This window comes from Saimiri boliviensis, chromosome 16 (assembly GCF_048565385.1).
Source record: "Saimiri boliviensis isolate mSaiBol1 chromosome 16, mSaiBol1.pri, whole genome shotgun sequence".
Taxonomy (NCBI): domain Eukaryota; kingdom Metazoa; phylum Chordata; class Mammalia; order Primates; family Cebidae; genus Saimiri; species Saimiri boliviensis.
Genome location: NC_133464.1, coordinates 67,700,888 through 67,718,582, shown reverse-complemented (window position 1 = coordinate 67,718,582; position 17,695 = coordinate 67,700,888). Strand labels below are relative to the sequence as shown.

General features: G+C 35.1%; 1 protein-coding gene and 1 non-coding gene across 4 annotated transcripts in view; one reads left to right on the top strand and one right to left on the bottom strand.

Moving 5' to 3' along the window:
• VWA8 (von Willebrand factor A domain containing 8) overlaps positions 1 to 17,695 on the bottom strand; it is a 372,198-nt gene that overhangs the window by 317,275 nt on the left and 37,228 nt on the right. For all 3 annotated transcript variants that reach the window (XM_003934387.4, XM_074387788.1, XM_074387787.1), the window contains exons 3-4: positions 14,088 to 14,218; positions 9,655 to 9,765 (exon numbers count right to left, since the gene is read on the bottom strand). In XM_003934387.4, the coding sequence (XP_003934436.2) occupies positions 9,655 to 9,765; positions 14,088 to 14,218 (242 nt within the window). The remainder of the gene's footprint in view (positions 1 to 9,654; positions 9,766 to 14,087; positions 14,219 to 17,695) is intronic.
• LOC120365800 (U6 spliceosomal RNA) lies at positions 4,017 to 4,123 on the top strand. The gene has a single exon (XR_005580648.1). It is a non-coding gene; the product is annotated as a U6 spliceosomal RNA (small nuclear RNA).

The following is a 17,695-nucleotide window of genomic DNA, read 5'->3' as shown; positions in this document are numbered from 1 at the left end:
TCCAGCAGTGGGAAGAAGTTCTTCCAAATTCATTCTATGAGGCCAGCATTATCCTGATACTAAAACCGGACAAGAGCACAACCAATAAAGAAAATGACAGACCGATATCCCAGATCAATAAAGACGCAAAAATTCTCAACAAAATGCTAGCAAACCAAATCCAACAGTACATCAAAAATATAACACACCACAATCAGGTGGGATTTATCCCAGAGAGGCAAGGATGATTCAAAAATCACAAATAAATAAATCTGATACATCAACAGACTAAAGGACAAAAACCATAAACCGTATGATCATCTCAATAGATGCAGAAATAGCATTTGAAAAAGCACAGGCAAGAAAGGGAAAAATAGATAAACGGAGTGATATCAAACGAAAGGCTCTGTACAGAAAAGGAAACAATCAATAGGGTAAAGAAAACCGGCAGGATGGGAGAAAATATTTTCAAGTGACTCATTCAACAACAAATGGATAAAGAGGCAAATATTCAGAATACACAAGAAACTCATAAAACCCAATGGCAAAAAAAAAAAAAGGTAAGATTTAAAAATGTGCAAAGGATTTGAATAGACATTTCTCAAAAGAAGGCAAACAAATGGCCGGTAAGTAAATGCTCAACATCACTAAGCACCAGGGAAATGCAATGAAAACCACAATGGGACCTCTCTCACCCCAGTTAGAATGGCTATTGTGAAAAAGACAAAAAGTAATAGATGTTGATGAGGATGTGAATAAAAGAGAAGTCTTACACACTATTAATGGAAATGCAAATTAGAATAGCCATTATAAAAAATGATACGGAGTTTGCTCAAAAGTTTAGAAGTGGAACTGTCATATGACTCAGTAATTTATGGATTGAATACATGTATTGAAATATCACTCTATATCCTGTGAAAATGTACTATTGTCAACTAAAAAGAAAAATTAACAAATGAAAAATCTTCCCAAACTTTTTTCTAATTCAATATAATTTATTTATTAATTTTACACACTATCTGAAGGGCAACAAGAATGGATTCTATTTGAGAAAATTAGGTCTCTGGAAGTTCTGTAGTCTGAAGAACAAGAGGAGATCCTTATAGTTGGTCTAATTTCTTTCTACTTTGAGGAATGATCAGAACTAGTCATGTTTTATAGTACAAGTGAATCCAAAGGCAAGAAAATTATAAGGGGACTGCAAATGTGTAAGAGAGGTTTAATTTTTAGAAAACAAATTAAAAGATAAAAATGAATTGCCCAAGATTTTAAAATTTTCTCCCTATTTGTCTTTTGGTGACATAGTTGTAGACCCAGAACTACATGAAAATTAAACTTTAAAAATATAAATAAGAATACTAGCCAAAAAGAGAAAATCTTGAGAAGATGCTCTTTGGTAACAAAATCTGAAACACTCAATTTTCAGAACTAAAACTAGTTAGTTATTATTTCAGTATCACTTTGCTGCCTGATTCTTCCTTAAAATAGCCTATAAGATCATTAGAATAGTTAATCAGTACTATCAAAAAGTGCTATCAAACTTTATAAATACAATCTGATTACATTTATAAAGTTTAAAAATAAGCAACTGAATAGAACAAATTGCAAGTCCATTAAGTAATATAGCAACAACGTACTGTGCCATACATAAATCTCAGACTCAATTAGAAAAAAGTAAATGTTACTAGTTTTCTGACCAACAGAGGCCCAAGCATCTTAACCTCCTTCTATCAATACCCACTTTCCCTCATTTACATAGCATGTTAAGTGTGGAGGTACAACCTTGAAATATTCTTGTTCTCTCATACCTAGGTTTCATCTCCCCAGTGGATTCTTAGGTCTGCAACGGATGAGAACCCTGTCTTTCATGGCATACTGGTACAAAAGTGGCTCACAGCAGGCTATTAGCATTTATGGAATAAACATGCAACCACTCAGTTAAAAGGTGCTGTTATGTAAGGTTAGGAAGAATTTTTGTAGGAAGTATGATAGTTATCTATGCCTACACTTGTTATGAAAACAGAATAAAACAAGTTCAACTATCAGCATGAGAGATTTAGGCTAGCTAGTTGGACAATTTTCTATACAGGTTGTAATATAAAATAATTATACTATAAATTTTTTTGAAATCCTGTTTAAAAAAGAGCAATACTTTTTTTTTAATGTGGAATGACTAGTTCTGATCATTCCTCAAAGTAGAAAGAAATTAGACCAACTATAAGGATCTCCTCTTGTCCTTCAGACTACAGAACTTCCAGAGACCTAATTTTCTCAAATAGAATTCAGAAAAAAATGCAGCAAGATCCTTCCGGCCCAGTCATCTCATATCACAGATTTAACCACTCAACACATGGACATGAAAGATTTCAAGATAAAAGTAGGTATGTGACCTAAAATCAGAAAGTGTCTAGGTCCCTGTTCTAGATTTGCTTCTGATTTGATATAAGACCTTAGGCAAACAATTAATCTGGATGTCTGTGTCCTCATTTACTAAATGAGACTATCCTCAAGGGGTATTCTATAGTGTAACGATTTAAGAGTCAGAGCAGTACTGGAAAAAAATTGTAAGTAATTTAACCCACTAAAATGTAAACTTTTATTATTAATGTAGTCATTATTTAATAGAGTTCATAAAGCTTCAGATTTACTCAAAATAGCTACAGTGTAAAAGTAATGAAGAAACTAAAGAAAAATTTTTTAAATTACATTTCAAGTTCTTCATTTTAATATATAGAATAGAATCAGACTGATTTTTGGTTGCTCTACCATTTACTTATTACGGGTGGCTTAGATTAGTCACTGAGCGTCCGCTTCTCTCTAAAACTAGGGTGATTTTGGTGCTTATCTCATAGAATGTGTTGAAGATTAAATCAGATAACTTCAGGCACACAAACCTAAAAGAACAATTAGTAGCTGTTACTGTTATTAATATCATTATCATGAACATCATCACCTTTTTTTTTTTTTTTACAGAATCTCACTTTGTTACACAGGCCAGATAAACTGTAAAATATGTATCATCTAAAAATGTGCTTTTTAGAATGGCCAAAGGACTGTATCATTTCAGAAAGTTTCATCTGAATAATTTACTATAATCGTTCAACAAATAAACCTTTAGATAATCAATAAATTTAGTTTCCTAAAACAACTCAAATTCTAAAAAGCTAAAGTTTTAAGCTCTCCTTAAAATAATAAACACATTTAAAAATCCACCTTCTCTTCCTATTTGCAAGTTATAAAATTCATTTTAAATATATAGTTTTAAATCCATACTCCACCAAACAAAGCCAGTTCTTTCACCATCATTTAAATATATCCTATCTCCTACCTCCACTTAGGTGGTTGTTTCAACTTCTAATCCCTTTACCCAGGTCCTCACTATTCCAACTCAAATCCCATCCCTCACTTTTACCTTCTTTGAGTCTAGAAAAGCAGGCAAATATCTTTAAAACCTTGTCAACTGGGGGTGGTGTGGGACTTACAGCACCCTTATGTGTATCATGGGAGCAGAAATGCAAGCAATCAAAAGCTGTATGCTTAAAAAAATCCTGAATTTTAAATTTCAATATCTGTATTAACTGCAATATTCCAGATTTACTGTTTAGTAGCCTAAATCTTCACATAAGTTTTAAATGTATTGAAAATTTAGGGATTACCAGATCACATATTTTAGAAAACTAACCCAATATGAAATTTTAAAAATTAAACACCCTTAATCAAATAACTCTATCCACTATTCCAAACAGCTTACAAAGAAGTTCAGTGGAAATGATCCTGTGAATTAATATCTACCCTTTCTGAAAGATAACCAACTGGAAAAAGAAATTAGGACTTCTCTGTTACCTTTCTTACCATGTGATTAACGCAAGTTGTTCATTTTAAAAATAAATATAAGCTTTTAATAAATATAAGCTTTTGAATACAAATATATTTTTATAATGTGGGTATTACGTGGATCACCAGGTTTGGAATAAATTGAGAGTCAAAGTCAACAAGACAGAAATACAAATCCAAATTCCTATTTCAAAAGGCACTTAGTGCTCATTTCAGCAGCATGTATACTAAAATCAGAATGATACAAAGAAGATTAGTATGACCCTTACTCAAGGATGGCACACAAACTCGTAAAGCACTCCTTATATTTTTTTGAAAAAAAAAAAAAAAAAAAAAAAAAAAAAAGACACTTCTTCACAAAGAAAGCACAGTAGGAGTGTTAAAAATGTTTAAAACAATGAATATAAGAGCCTCTTGGCTACAAGAGAATTTTCCACTACAAAACTGGAAAGTTAGATAGAAAATTATTAGTAGTAGGTGTTACCTATTACCATTTATAGGTAATGTACATGAGCACAAAAAGCTCTTTAAAAATTCCCTGGTAAAATTATAGTATAGAATTACGTCTGCTAATTCTAGTCTTTGTTTTAAAATTTGACTATAAGTTATTAAAAATTTTTAATTTATATTTTAATATAAGAACTTTTAATCTAGGCCAGGCGCGGTGGCTCAAGCCTGTAATCCCAGCACTTTGGGAGGCCGAGGCGGTGGATCACGAGGTCGAAAGATCGAGACCATCCTGGTCAACATGGTGAAACCCCGTCTCTACTAAAAATACAATAAAACTAGCTGGGCATGGTGGCGCATGCCTGTAATCCCAGCTACTTAGGAGGCTGAGGCAGGAGAATTGCCTGAGACCAGGAGGCGGAGGTTGCGGTGAGCCGAGATCGCGCCATTGCACTCCAGCCTGGGTAACGAGTGAAACTCCATCTCAAAAAAAAAAAAAAAAAAAAAAAAAGAACTTTTAATCTAAAAGACAACAAAAATGCCTAACTGCACTACAGTGCAATAAGGAAACTAAATCATTCTTCATCCTCAATCTTTTAATCTGGAACCACTCCTTGCCTGTTTTGACTTTTATGACGTTAAAAATGTTTTAGGAGTCCAAGTTGTTGTCTTACAAAATATCACAGATTCTACATCAGTCTGATTGTTAATGATAAACATTGTTAGTAAGAGTACTACATTGGTAATGCTGTAGTACTCTTAGTACACCTGTTGTAGTACTCTTACTCTGTAGAGGTAAATGTCTCACTGAATCACATCAGCATTCACATCACGTAAGCTTCTCTCCCACTACTGATAATTCTGTGGTATAAGTTGGTTAATGGAGCTAATGCCAGATCTCATCATTGTAAAGGTATATTAATTTTTCCCATTTGTAATCAGAAGTAATCTATGAAGTGAACCTTTGGCATTATGTAAACAAAATGGGTTCCTTTAAAATTTGTTTAGGTGCTTTGTCTGCGAAGGATTACTTTTTAATTATGGGAAATCTGAATTTCTCAGACATTCCCACTAGATGATGCTAAATTTGAAGGCCATCATTTAAGGTAGAGTCTGCCAAATCTCTCCATTTTAAGTGCATTTTTTTCTTTTGTAATTAATACATAACACAAAAGGCTATATGAATATCCTATGCCTCAAAAAACTTTTCACTCATTAGTTTTTTTTTTACAACTACAGTCTTTTAATTATAAAGTAATAGTATGTTCATGCTAAAGCTTCAAATTTGAAGAACTATGAAAGTCTCTTCCTTATCCTACTCCAGACTCCAAATCATACTTCCGTAACATACTTTATGTACACTCTGCTAACTGCTCCTTGTATATCCTCCTGGAAGTTTTCAATGTATAAACAAACATATATGCATTTCTTGTCTTCTTTCTATCACAAATGGGATCACAGTATATATTTTGTCTTGTGACTGTATTTTTTTCACTTAATATACCCTGCACGTCTTTCCTATCAGTAGGTACACATTCATAACATTCTTTTTAATAACTGAAGAGTATTCTACTTACCATTATTTCATTAGTCTCCTTAACTATACATCACTCTTTTCATTCTGTTTTATACAGTTTCAAACAATGTGACAATAAACATCCTTGTACATAAAACTTGTCATGTTTTATGAATACACTAGAGTAAAAGTGCTAGAAACGTAACTGCTGGGTCCAAATGCACATGTAAGTTCTTTTCTTTTGATAAATATTGCCAAACTTTCTTTTTAAATTGCATTAATTTCTGCTGCCATCAATAGCAATGCTGTTTCCTCCTCTCTTCTCCCTCATCAACACTGGATATTAGCAAATTCTTTAATTTTTGCCAATCTGAGAGGTAAAAGAAAAATAACAGCTCATAGTTTTTTAATTTTTATTTATGTAAATAAGAAAGTCAAGTATCTTTTCATGAAATTATTGAATATTTGAAATATTTTCTCTATGAATTGCTTGTTTATAATCTTTATCCTTTTTCTATTAAATACTCCTAAGAACAATATTTTAAACAATGTATTTGAAAAAATATAAAACAAGTTTCATTATAACATTCATAAGACATTATGTTAGTTGGTAATTGGTACCTAAAACACTCTCCCCTCAGAGAAAAATCTGTAGTTTCTGGGAGTGTATATTTACTTTCATTACCTTTAATACCCCTTTACCCAAGTGACCTATAGATTGAAAATGCTTTAATAAATATGCTAGAGAATTTCCCATATCAAATCTCCTTAATTTATTTTTTAAGAAATAAAATTTCAACAGGCAAGCAATACAAAACAATTTAAAATTACAAAGTCAGTATATTGATCTTCAACTAACATTTTAGAACCACTAGTTTCATCTAGGATTTATCATTTAGTGCTAACCAAGAAGACGTTTCCAAGAACAGTGAAACCAAAAATCTAAGTTAAATTTGTCTAGAGAGAGCACAGTACATCTGTCTTTTACTATTATATGAGATACTCTCTTTCTACTTTAAAAATCAGTCTTCTATAAGTGTGGCATTATTTCTGAAGCCTCTGTTCTGTTCCACTGGTCTATATATCTGTTTTGTTGCCAGTACCATGATGTTCTACTTACTGTAGCCTTATAGTATAATTTGAAGTCAGGTAGCATGATGCTTCCAGCTTTGTTCTTTTTGCTTAGGATTGCCTTGGCTATATGGGCTCTTTTTTGGTTCCATATGAAATTTAAAGTAGTTTTTTCTAATTCTTTGAAGAAAGTCAGTGGTAGCTTGATGGGGATAGCACTGAATATATAAATTACTTAGGGCAGTATGGCCATTTCCCTGATATTGATTCTTCCTAACCAACATGGAATGTTTTTCCATTTGTTTGTGTTCTCTCTTACTTCCCTGAACAGTGGTTTGTTCTTCTTGAAGAGGTCCTTCACATCCTTTGTAAGTTGTATTCCTAGGTATTTTATTCTCTTTGTAGCAATTTTGAATGGGAGTTCACTCATGATTTGGCTCTCTGTTTGTCTATTATTGGTGTATAGGAACGCTTGTGATTTTTACACAATGATTTTGTATCCTGAGACTTTGCTGAAGTTGCTTATCAGCTTCAGGAGATTTTGGTCTGAGACAATGGTGTCTTCTGCAAACAGAGACAATCTGACTTCCTCTCTTCCTATTTGAATATCCTTTATTTCTTTCTCTTGCCTAACTGCCCTAGCCAGAACTTCTAATACTATGTTGAATAGGAATAGTAAGAGAGGGCATCCTTGTCTTGTGCTGGTTTTCAGAGGGAATGGTTCCAGCTTTTGCCCATTCAGTATGATACTGGCTGTGGATTTGCCATAAATAGTTCTTATTATTTTGAGATATGTTGCATCAACTCTCAATAAACTACCTAGTTTAGCCATAAAGGTGTGTTGAATTTTTCAAAGGCCTTTTCTGCAAGTATTGAGATAATCATGTGGTTTGTGTCATTGGTTCTGCTTATGTGATGAATTACATTTACTGATTTGCATATGTTGAACCAGCCTTGCATCCCAGATATGAAGCCAACTTGATTGTGATGGATGAGCTTTTTGATGTGCTGCTGGATTCAGTTTGCCAGTATTTTATTAAGAATTTTGAGAAACGTCAGATATAAGTGAAGGGGAGGAAGGCAGCAAATCACACTGCCATGTGTGTACCTATGCAACAATCTTGCATGTTCTTCACATGTACCTCAAAACCTAAAATGCAATTAAAAAAAAAAGAATTTTGGCACATGAATGTTTATCAGGGATATTGGCCTGAAATTTTCTTTTTTTGTTGTGTCTCTAGCCAGGTTTTGGTATTAGGATGATGCTGGGCTCATAAAATGAGTTAGGGAGGAGTCCCTCTTTTTCTATTGTTTGGAACAGTTTCAGAAGGAATGGTACCAGCTCCAAAGAGGAGGTATCACTGGTAGAATTCAGCTGTGAATCCATCTGGTCCTGGGCTTTTTTTTTGGTTGGTAAGCTATTAATTACTGTCATCTACAACCCTCTGATCTTTGACAAACCTGACAAAAACAAGCAACAGGGAAAGGATTCCCTATTTAATTAATGGTATTGGGAAAACTGGCCAGATCCATATGCAGAAAACTGAAACTGGACCTCTTCCTTATACCTTACACAAAAAATTAACTCAAGATGGATTAAAAACTTAAATGTAAGACCTAAAACCATAAAAACCCTAGAAGAAAACCTAGGCAATACCATTCAGGACATAGGCATGGGCAAAGACTTCATGACTAAAACACCAAAAGCAATGACAACAAAAGCCAAAATTGAAAAATGAGATCTAATTAAAGTAAAGAGTTTCTACACAGCAAAAGTAACTATCATCAGAGTCAACAGACAATCTACAGAATGGGAGAAAATTTTTGCAATCTATCCATCTGACAAAGGGCTAATATCCAGAATCTACAAAGAACTTAAAGAAATTTACAAAACAACAACAACAACAACAACATCATCAAAAAAGGGGCAAAAGATATGAACAGACACTTCTCAAAAGAAGACATTTATGTGGCCAACAAACATGAAAAAAAGCTCATCATCACTGGTCACTAGAAAAATGCAAATCAAAACTGTAATGAGATAACTCTCACATCAGTTAGAATGGCAATCATTAAAAAGTCAGGAAACAACAAATGCTAGAGAGGATGTGGAGAAATAGGAACACTTTTACATTGTTGGTGAGAGCATAAATTAGTTCAACCACTGTGGAAGACAGTGTGGCAATTCCTCAAGAGTCTAGAACCAGAAATATCACTTGACCTAGCAATCCCATTACTGGGTATAGCCAAAGGATTATGAATCATTCTATTATAAAGACACATGCACACGTATGTTTATTGCGGCACTATTCACAATAGCAAAGACTTGGAACCAACCCAAATTCCCATCAATGATAGACTGGATAAAGAACATGTGGCACATATACACCACAGAATACTATGCAGCCATAAAAAGGATGAATTCATGTCCTTTGCAGGGACACAGATGAAGCTGAAAACTATCATTCTCAGCAAACCAACACAGGAACAGAAAACCAAACACCGCACATTCTCACTCATAATTGGGAGTGGAACAATGAGAACACATGAACACAGGGAGGGGAACATTACACACCAGGGCCTTTCGGGGTTGGGGGGCTAGGGGAGGGATAACATTAGGAGAAACACCTAATGTAGATGATGGGTTGATGGGTGCAGCAAATCACCATGGCACATGTATATCTATATAACAAATCTGCACATTCTGCACATGGATCTCAGAACTTAAAGTATAATTAAAAAAAAAAAAATCAATCTTGCCTAGACCTGGAGTACATGGTCACGGGCTAGAGTATAACAGAACTTGCCTGATCAATGTAAAAAGCTGTGCCCTCACGGATCTCTCGTCGCTGTTTGAGATCAGTTTCAGTGGTGTCCCTTGACAGGGCAATGTATTCGACCTCCCGTTTAGTCAGCTCCTGTACAGCAGAGAATGATATTATTTCAAAAATAAAATCAAATTCCCAGCATATGATTTGGAACAAGTTATCTGACAATGTCACTACCCTCGAGAAGAGCATTTTAAAACATAATTCTGGATTGAAACCTGTTGAGTCTCAGCTTTGAGAAAAATGAAATAAATGGAATATTAATCAAATATCTACATATCTTCTCAGAGCTCTTCTTCTGTGGCACTTAATCCTACTACCTAAGTAATAATAATCAAAATTCAATTTTACATACCTTAATTTTTCAAATAGAATTATTTCCAAATATAATGACTAAGAATTTGACAGTATTACTACTTCGTTTTCCCACAAACTATAGCCATTTCTGTAAGTAATGTTCATCTTTTTTAAAAAGGTGATTTAGGTTAATTTTTTCCATTGATCAATGTTTGCCAAGTGTATACAGTATGTTAGGTATTTTACCAAATGTGAAAACAAGGTAAAAATACCAATAATCAGCCAGGTGCAGTAGCTCACACCTGTAATCCCAGCACTTTGGGAGGCCAAGGTGGGCAGATCACCTGAGGTCAGGAGTTCAAGACCAGCCTGGCCAACATGGTAAAACCCTATCTCTACTAAAACTACAAAAATTAGCTGGGCATGTTGGCACATACCTGTAAGTCCCACCTACTTGGAAGGCTGAGGTAGGAGAATTGCTTGAACCCAGGAGGTGGAGGTTGCAGTGAGCAGAGATCATGCCATTGCACTCCAGGCTGGGTGACAAAGCAAGACTCCATCTCAGAAAAAAAATTTTAAAAAATACCAATAATTAGGTGAACAGAAGATAAACACACTTGCATAGTTATAGGAGAAGTAAAAAGGATTTTAAAAAGGAGAGGAAGGAGTTGAAGAAAGAGGAAGAGGGAAAGGAAGGAGGAGAAAGAGCAGGAGGAGAAGAAAAAAATTAATCAAAAAAATCATGAGATTTGAAGGGGAAACTATGCAGAATTCATCTGTTTCAAGATAATTTATCTATCCTTAAGTCTTTTGCCCTGTAATCATGCACAAAAAGTTTTTAACATTATCTTTGGCTTTACAATGTTAAAGTAAAAACAATGACATTCTCCAATCAAATAAGACACACAGTAAGTTTTTATTAAACATGGGGAACAAGCTGATTTACTGAAGTATAAAGGAAAAAGGGAATGAACATGCCATTAATGGCAAAAACAGATACTGCCATACAAGGGAATCTTTTTCTCTATCCTATCTCCATATGTTATTGATAAAACATATTATTGTTGTAATCTAGATTTTCTTTACTGTGCTTGTCGCCATGTTGCCATAATTTTATGTATATATAGAATGAAGGAAAAAAAAAATTTTTTTAAGACAGATTCTCACTCTGTCACCCAGGCTGGAGTGCAATGGTACGATCTCAGCTCACTGCAACCTCTGCTTCCCCGGTTCAGGCAATTCTGGTGCCTTAGCTTCCAGAGTGGCTGGGACTACAGGTATGTGCTACCATGCCTGACTAATTTTTGTATTTTTTAGTACAGATGGGATTTCACCATGTTGGCCAGATGGATCTCGAACTCCTGACCTCAAGTGATCTGCCTACCTAGGCCTGCCAAAGTGCTGGGATCACAGACATGAGCCACCACACCAGGCCCAAAAGGAGGAAAAAATTTTTAAATACAGAAAACACAGAGTAGTGGTGAAGATGTGGTGATACCAAAGGATGTTTCCCTAAAAACAAATGAACTGGCTGAGAGAGCACAATTTTGGAGTAAAGTAGCAATTTCTGTTGTTGGTAGGCATCTAATTCTGGCTTCTGGAACACATCACTAGTATCTTCTTGTCTGCTTCACTGACTGGCTGGATATGATCTCCCTCACTTAAAAACCCTGTCATTCACAATAGGCTTCCATTGGTTGACAAAGAGATGTATGCCTCTTATTGTTAAATTGCACAGAGTTACACCCTGAACTGCTACATGGTCATTATCCTCAGCTTCCTTGGCTCTTCATCGGCCATGACAAGCACCAGCGTCTCCTCAGGTGCTGATTCATGAAGAGGCATGAGTACATTCACAAACGGCACGAGAAGCAGGGGATGGAAGAGGCAGCCATGGTCTAATTTTTTTTAAAAAACTATAAAAGTCCTTTTATATGAGTTAAGTATAAAGTAAACGCAACTGTGAAATTTTTCCTGTTTAATTTCTCACAGTCTACCATACTTTCTCCAAGTGTTCTGCCTTTAAAGATCTCATCCACTCTGGCTATCACTATGCATGGGCTTTTATTCTTAGTGGCAGTAGTACTCACTGCAGAGTGTGCAAGGTAGGTTAGGCTAGTATTAAGTTTTCTTATGTGTATCCACAACCTATGGTTGCCCCAGCTTCATTCCACAATTTAAAGTTGAATGTGTTGTTCATTTCTTTTTACAAGATAGAGGTTTCACACTTACAAACCTATGTTGCATTTCTGAACCAACGAGCCTTCTTACAATCTCTTAGCCTTTCTCATTCACATTCTCAACAAGTTTCAAAGCCTTGCCAGCAACAAAATCTCAGTGAGCTATTGTAGTCTCTGAAATAAGAAAGGTACCAAGTACACATCTTAAAATTAAAACGGCTTGGCCAGAGGTGGTGGCTCACACCTGTAATCTTACCACTGTGGGAGGCTGAGGTGGGTGGATTATCAGAGGTCACGAGTTCAAGACCAGCCTGGCCAATATGGTGAAACCCTGTCTCTACTAAAAATACAAAAATTACCCAGGCATGGTGGCACGCCCCTGTCGTCCCAGCTACTCGGGAGGCTGAGGCAGGAGAGTCCCTTGAACCCAGGAGGAGGAAGTTGCAGTGAACCAAGATCAAGGCACTGCACTCCAGCCTAGGTAACAGAGTGAGACTCCATCTCAAAAGAAAAAAGAGGGGGAGCTCTAGATCTGTTAATTCTCAATAGCTCAGTAGCTGACTCAGCATCTTAGATAAAACCCCTTTACCTTATATTAATAAAGTGAGGATGGCTCTACAGTGGCACATTTTACCTCACAAACTAATTCTAGGGATAAATAAAAGATACGAAAGCAATGAACTAAAGCGAGTTAGGCTCTGATTTATTCATGTATTCATTATTTCTGCCCCACATAATTTTTAAAGTTCACCACTGAAATAGAAGAGTGTACAAGGTAGATTTCAATAGCATAGAAATCAATCATTTCATAGCAAATAATACAAGAAAGTTTTAAATAAGGTTTTTCCTCTTCATCGTAAAAAAATATCTCCAGAACACAGCTTCATCTGATGGCATTCTTCCATGAATCATTAGGATAATGCCTACTAATACTGACAAAATCGTGAAAAAAAACTTGCACATTTCCTTTTGTTTTTTGTTTTTGTTTTTTAAGACGGAGTCTTATTCTGTCGCCCAGGCTGGAGTGCAGTGGCATGGTCTCAGCTTGCTGCAACTTCCACCTCCCAACTTCAAGCAATTCTCTTGCTTCAGCCTCCCGAGTATCTGGGATTACAGGCACCCAGCACTATGCCCTGCTAATTTTTGTATTTTTAGTAGAGACAGGGTTTCACCATGTTGGCCAGGCTGGTCTTGAACTCCTAACCTCAGATGATCCACCCACTTCAGCCTCCCAAAGTGCTGGGATTACAGGCATGAGCCACTGTGCCTGGACAAGACTTCTAAATTTTCTTATTTGGGTTAAGATTTGAGCTTCAGTTCACCTAACAACAGTTCTCAAAGAACTGCAAATGTTTAAGAGGACAACATGTCAGAAAGGGGAAACATTATGGGATTTCAAGTCCAGCTCTATGATTTACCAGGTGGATAAAGCTTGAGTGAGTTATTCAACCTTCGTGAACTTGTTTTCTCATCTATTTAAAGAAAAAAGAAAAAGGAGAGTATGTAACACAGAAGAGATGCTCTACAAACCTGAGGCTTCCTTTAAAGACTGCATAACTTCCAAAAGTCAAGGCTTTTAAAAATGTGAGCCTGAGATAACAGAATGTTCACTAAGCAGCATAATATTAGCTTTGTTTTGTAATTTTAGAGTTGCTGATTCTATCTGCTACTCATTGCCTGAAATTATATTTCTTTTCTACTGAAAGTAGGGGACTTTCTAGTTACAGTAAAAATTTGCTAAAGCTATGAAAGGTAAACGTACATTTGACTCCCAAATAATTTATACCAAACACTTTATAAAAAAGTCACCCTTTGATGTCAGCATTTGTTTCAAATAATGAGTAATTCTAATTTTTTTATTAGTTCCTAATCTTATTTTATTTCACAGCTTACAAAGTTAAGATTCTTAGAAATTGACAAGAATTAACTGCTCACCAAGTATTGCATAGCAATAGAGCGCCGAAGAGGTCCAGGAGGTCCTATTAGAAAGATATCCTGCCCCAAAAGATCCTTCTGCATTATCCATCTTAGATGCTGAACTACAGATTGAGCCAGAGAGTCTGAAACTATAGAGAAAAAAGAGAAAATGAATGCAAATTTAAGTATTACTTATAAATCTCCAAGTAATAGAGACATATTTTATATATTATGTATATAAAATATATGTTTATATGTATTTATAAACATATGTATTATAAACTTAATCTTGTTTTAGCATTGACAATAATGTTTTTATTGTAAAACTGTGAAAATTCACCAGGTGTCTATATGTTTGTCTGCCCAGATAAACATACGTATGTACTTACATATATACTTATATATAAGCCGTAAAGAATTACATATTCCATACTTGAAAGCTTACCATAACATTTGAATAGTCACCTATCACTATTCCTAAAGAAATAAAAGTGATTATCAAGGATGATTTGAGAAACTGGTTTGATTACTTTCATCAAAATTTTATATTCCAATCTTTTTGTTCCAAAAGAGAGATACAACCAAATCATCTCAGACAGTTAATGATTATCATAGTCTTAAAAAGTCTGAGAAAAGCATATTACAACTTAAGTTGGTAATGGGCTGTAAGATCTCCCAAACATCATGGTTAGAAAATCTGATGTAGACTTTACTTCTTTAGAATTAACTATTTAAGTCTATTCTTCTATACCAAACTCCTTTGCGAATAGAAGACTACCCATGCAATGCCCTTCCAAGTTTACTATTAAATCACCCCACCAATATGCTCAAGTTCTAACTAAGCATTTTAAAAATGTTTAAATTAATATAATTAGTTTGGTTTTGCTCATATGTATATCACCCAATGACCCAGTGAGTCCATTCCTGGGTATAAAAGAAAAACTCATAACCTTGTACATTAGGAGACATGTATAATACTCAGAGAATTGTTCAAACTAAAACTGAAGACAAGACAATGAATAAATATATCCAATGAAATATTACACAGCAACAAAAACAGAATGAAAGACCCCCACTTCCAATGATATGTTTAACCCTTAAAAGTATAATATTGAGTGAAAAAAATTAAGAATAAATCATGTATAATGTAATAGCATTTTGATAAATCTCAGTAAACTAGCAAATGAATTCTTTAGAAATATATACATAAGTGATAAAACACTACTTGAAAAAGCAAAAAAAAAAAAAAAAAAAAAAAAAGCAAAGGAATGGTAAGTTGGTAACTGGATACTTGGGGGTAAGAAGTGGCCATGGAATCAAAGAGAGTCTCATGTATAGCTTCAAGGATAATGGTAATATTCTACTTCTTACATTAGATGTGGGTTACAGTGTTTATTATGTTGCATTTTATACAGACAGACACAGACATCTATATTATGTAATATCTTTTATATGTAGTAAACATTCCATGCATGCTAAACTTTGTTTAATCACCCACTGAAGTCATGGATTAGTTCAAAGATCCAACTAAGAAAGTTTGCCTAGGACTAAATCTCTAGTGCTTCTCCTCTGACAGCACAAAAAGATTGTTAGGGTAGTCTCTCCTGTACTCCCCTGCTCCAAAGAAAAGAAACATCTAATCACGGGAAAAGATAATTTTCAGATTTTCATTATCCTGGTAGGAAGATCAAGAACAAGATTTTGGGCAAATTATTTGGCTTATCATGTCACTGGACCCACACTAAAAGCATATTATAACCTCCCCGAAACAAATGCCAATATGTCTGAAAATCAAGAGACTCATTACTCAAGTAAACTGTTAGGTTTTTCTCTTGTTTTTATGAATCCTCTAAGACATGTATGGGAGCACATCACCCCTAGCAGGGTAAAAGTTGGTTCCTGAAAGGGGGACTTGAAAAAAACTGTTTAGATGTTTCAATAGTTTGTGGTCCTCTAAAAGGACACAGTACATAAACAAATATGTAACATATCTATGGTATTCAAATTTCACAGTTAGGAAGGAATAATTACAAGGAGAAAATATCCACAGGCAAGTAATAAAGAAAAATAGACTGAAAAGTACTGCTCTAAGACCTACACTTTTAAGCAATCTATTAGGTAGTTTCATGATGCTAGCATGCAACTGGCCTGAGTCTAGAGAGTTAATCTTATTTATAACTATCACATGCCCTTTTACCTATTTTCTTTTCTACTTTAGGCTTAAATCCATTTTTATAATACACAGTCTATTCTTTCTTGCTTCAAGAAAATTCAGCCTCCTTGCTGCTTAAAGATGAAACAAAATAAGAGTTAAGACATCTTAACTTCTTTTATTTTTTTAAGGTGTGCACTTTATTCAACTGGTCTCAAGTCAGTGTGCAGGTAAGCCCTGGCTGCCTCCACCCACTACCAGGGAGACCAAAAGCCTTCATACATCTCAAGTTGAGAAACAAAAAAGGGGTAGCCACTAAAATCTTTCAAAAGAAAACAAAATTTAAAAAGCATTAAGGTGAAATTTTTAAAAATTTTCATTACATAATTTAAAACAAAAGCAATGCTACTACTTTGCTAGTCCATCCACACAGGAATCCTAGTCCATCCCCTATGTGGATGGACTCAGGAGAGGACTGGGCCATTCTCCTTAGACAGAAGTGGAGTGGCTTTTGGGAGGGCAAGGAACCTCCTGTAGCATCTCACGATATTTGGAATGACTTAAAAAAAAAAAAAAGAACAATATACAATCAAGTCCTCAGCCACATTGTAGAACTTTGGGGGATGTTCGCTCCAACCGACTGCTGTCCCCTTCACTGTTCCAGTTTTTAAATCCTGAGTCAAGCCAAAATCAAAAAACCAAAACCAAACAAACAAAGCCATGCCAATCTCATCTTGTTTTCTGCGCAAGTTAGGTTTTGTCAAGAAACGGTGTCAAAGGACTTATATCCAAAATCTACAAAGAACTAAAACAGATTTACAAGAAAAAAACAAACCCATTCAGAAGTGGGCAAAGGATATGAACAGCACTTTTCAAAAGAAGACGTATATGAAGCCAACAAACGTATGAAAAAATGCTCATCATCACTGGTCATTAGAGAAATGCAAATCAAAACTACATTGATATACCATCTCATGCCAGTTAGAATGGCGATCATTAAAAAATCTGGAGATAACAGATGCTGGCGAGAATACGGAGAAATAGGAACACTTTTACACTGTTGGTGGGAGTGTAAATTAGTGCAACCATTGTGGAAGACAGTGTGGCGACTACTCAGGACCTAGAAATAGAAATTTCATTTGACCCAGCAATCCCATTACTGGGTATATATCCAAAGGATTATAAATCATTCTATTATAAAGAAACATGCACATCTATGTTCATTGCAGCACTGTTTACAATAGCAAAGACTTGGAACCAACCCAAATGCCCAACGATGATAGACTGGACAAGGAAAATGTGACACATACACACCATGGAATACTATGCAGCCATAAAAAAACAATGAGTTCATGTCCTTTGTAGGGACATGGATGAACCTGGAAACCATCATTCTCAGCAAACTGACACAAGAACAGAAAATCAAACAATGCATGTTCTCACTCATAGGCCGGTGTTGAACAAGAGAACACAT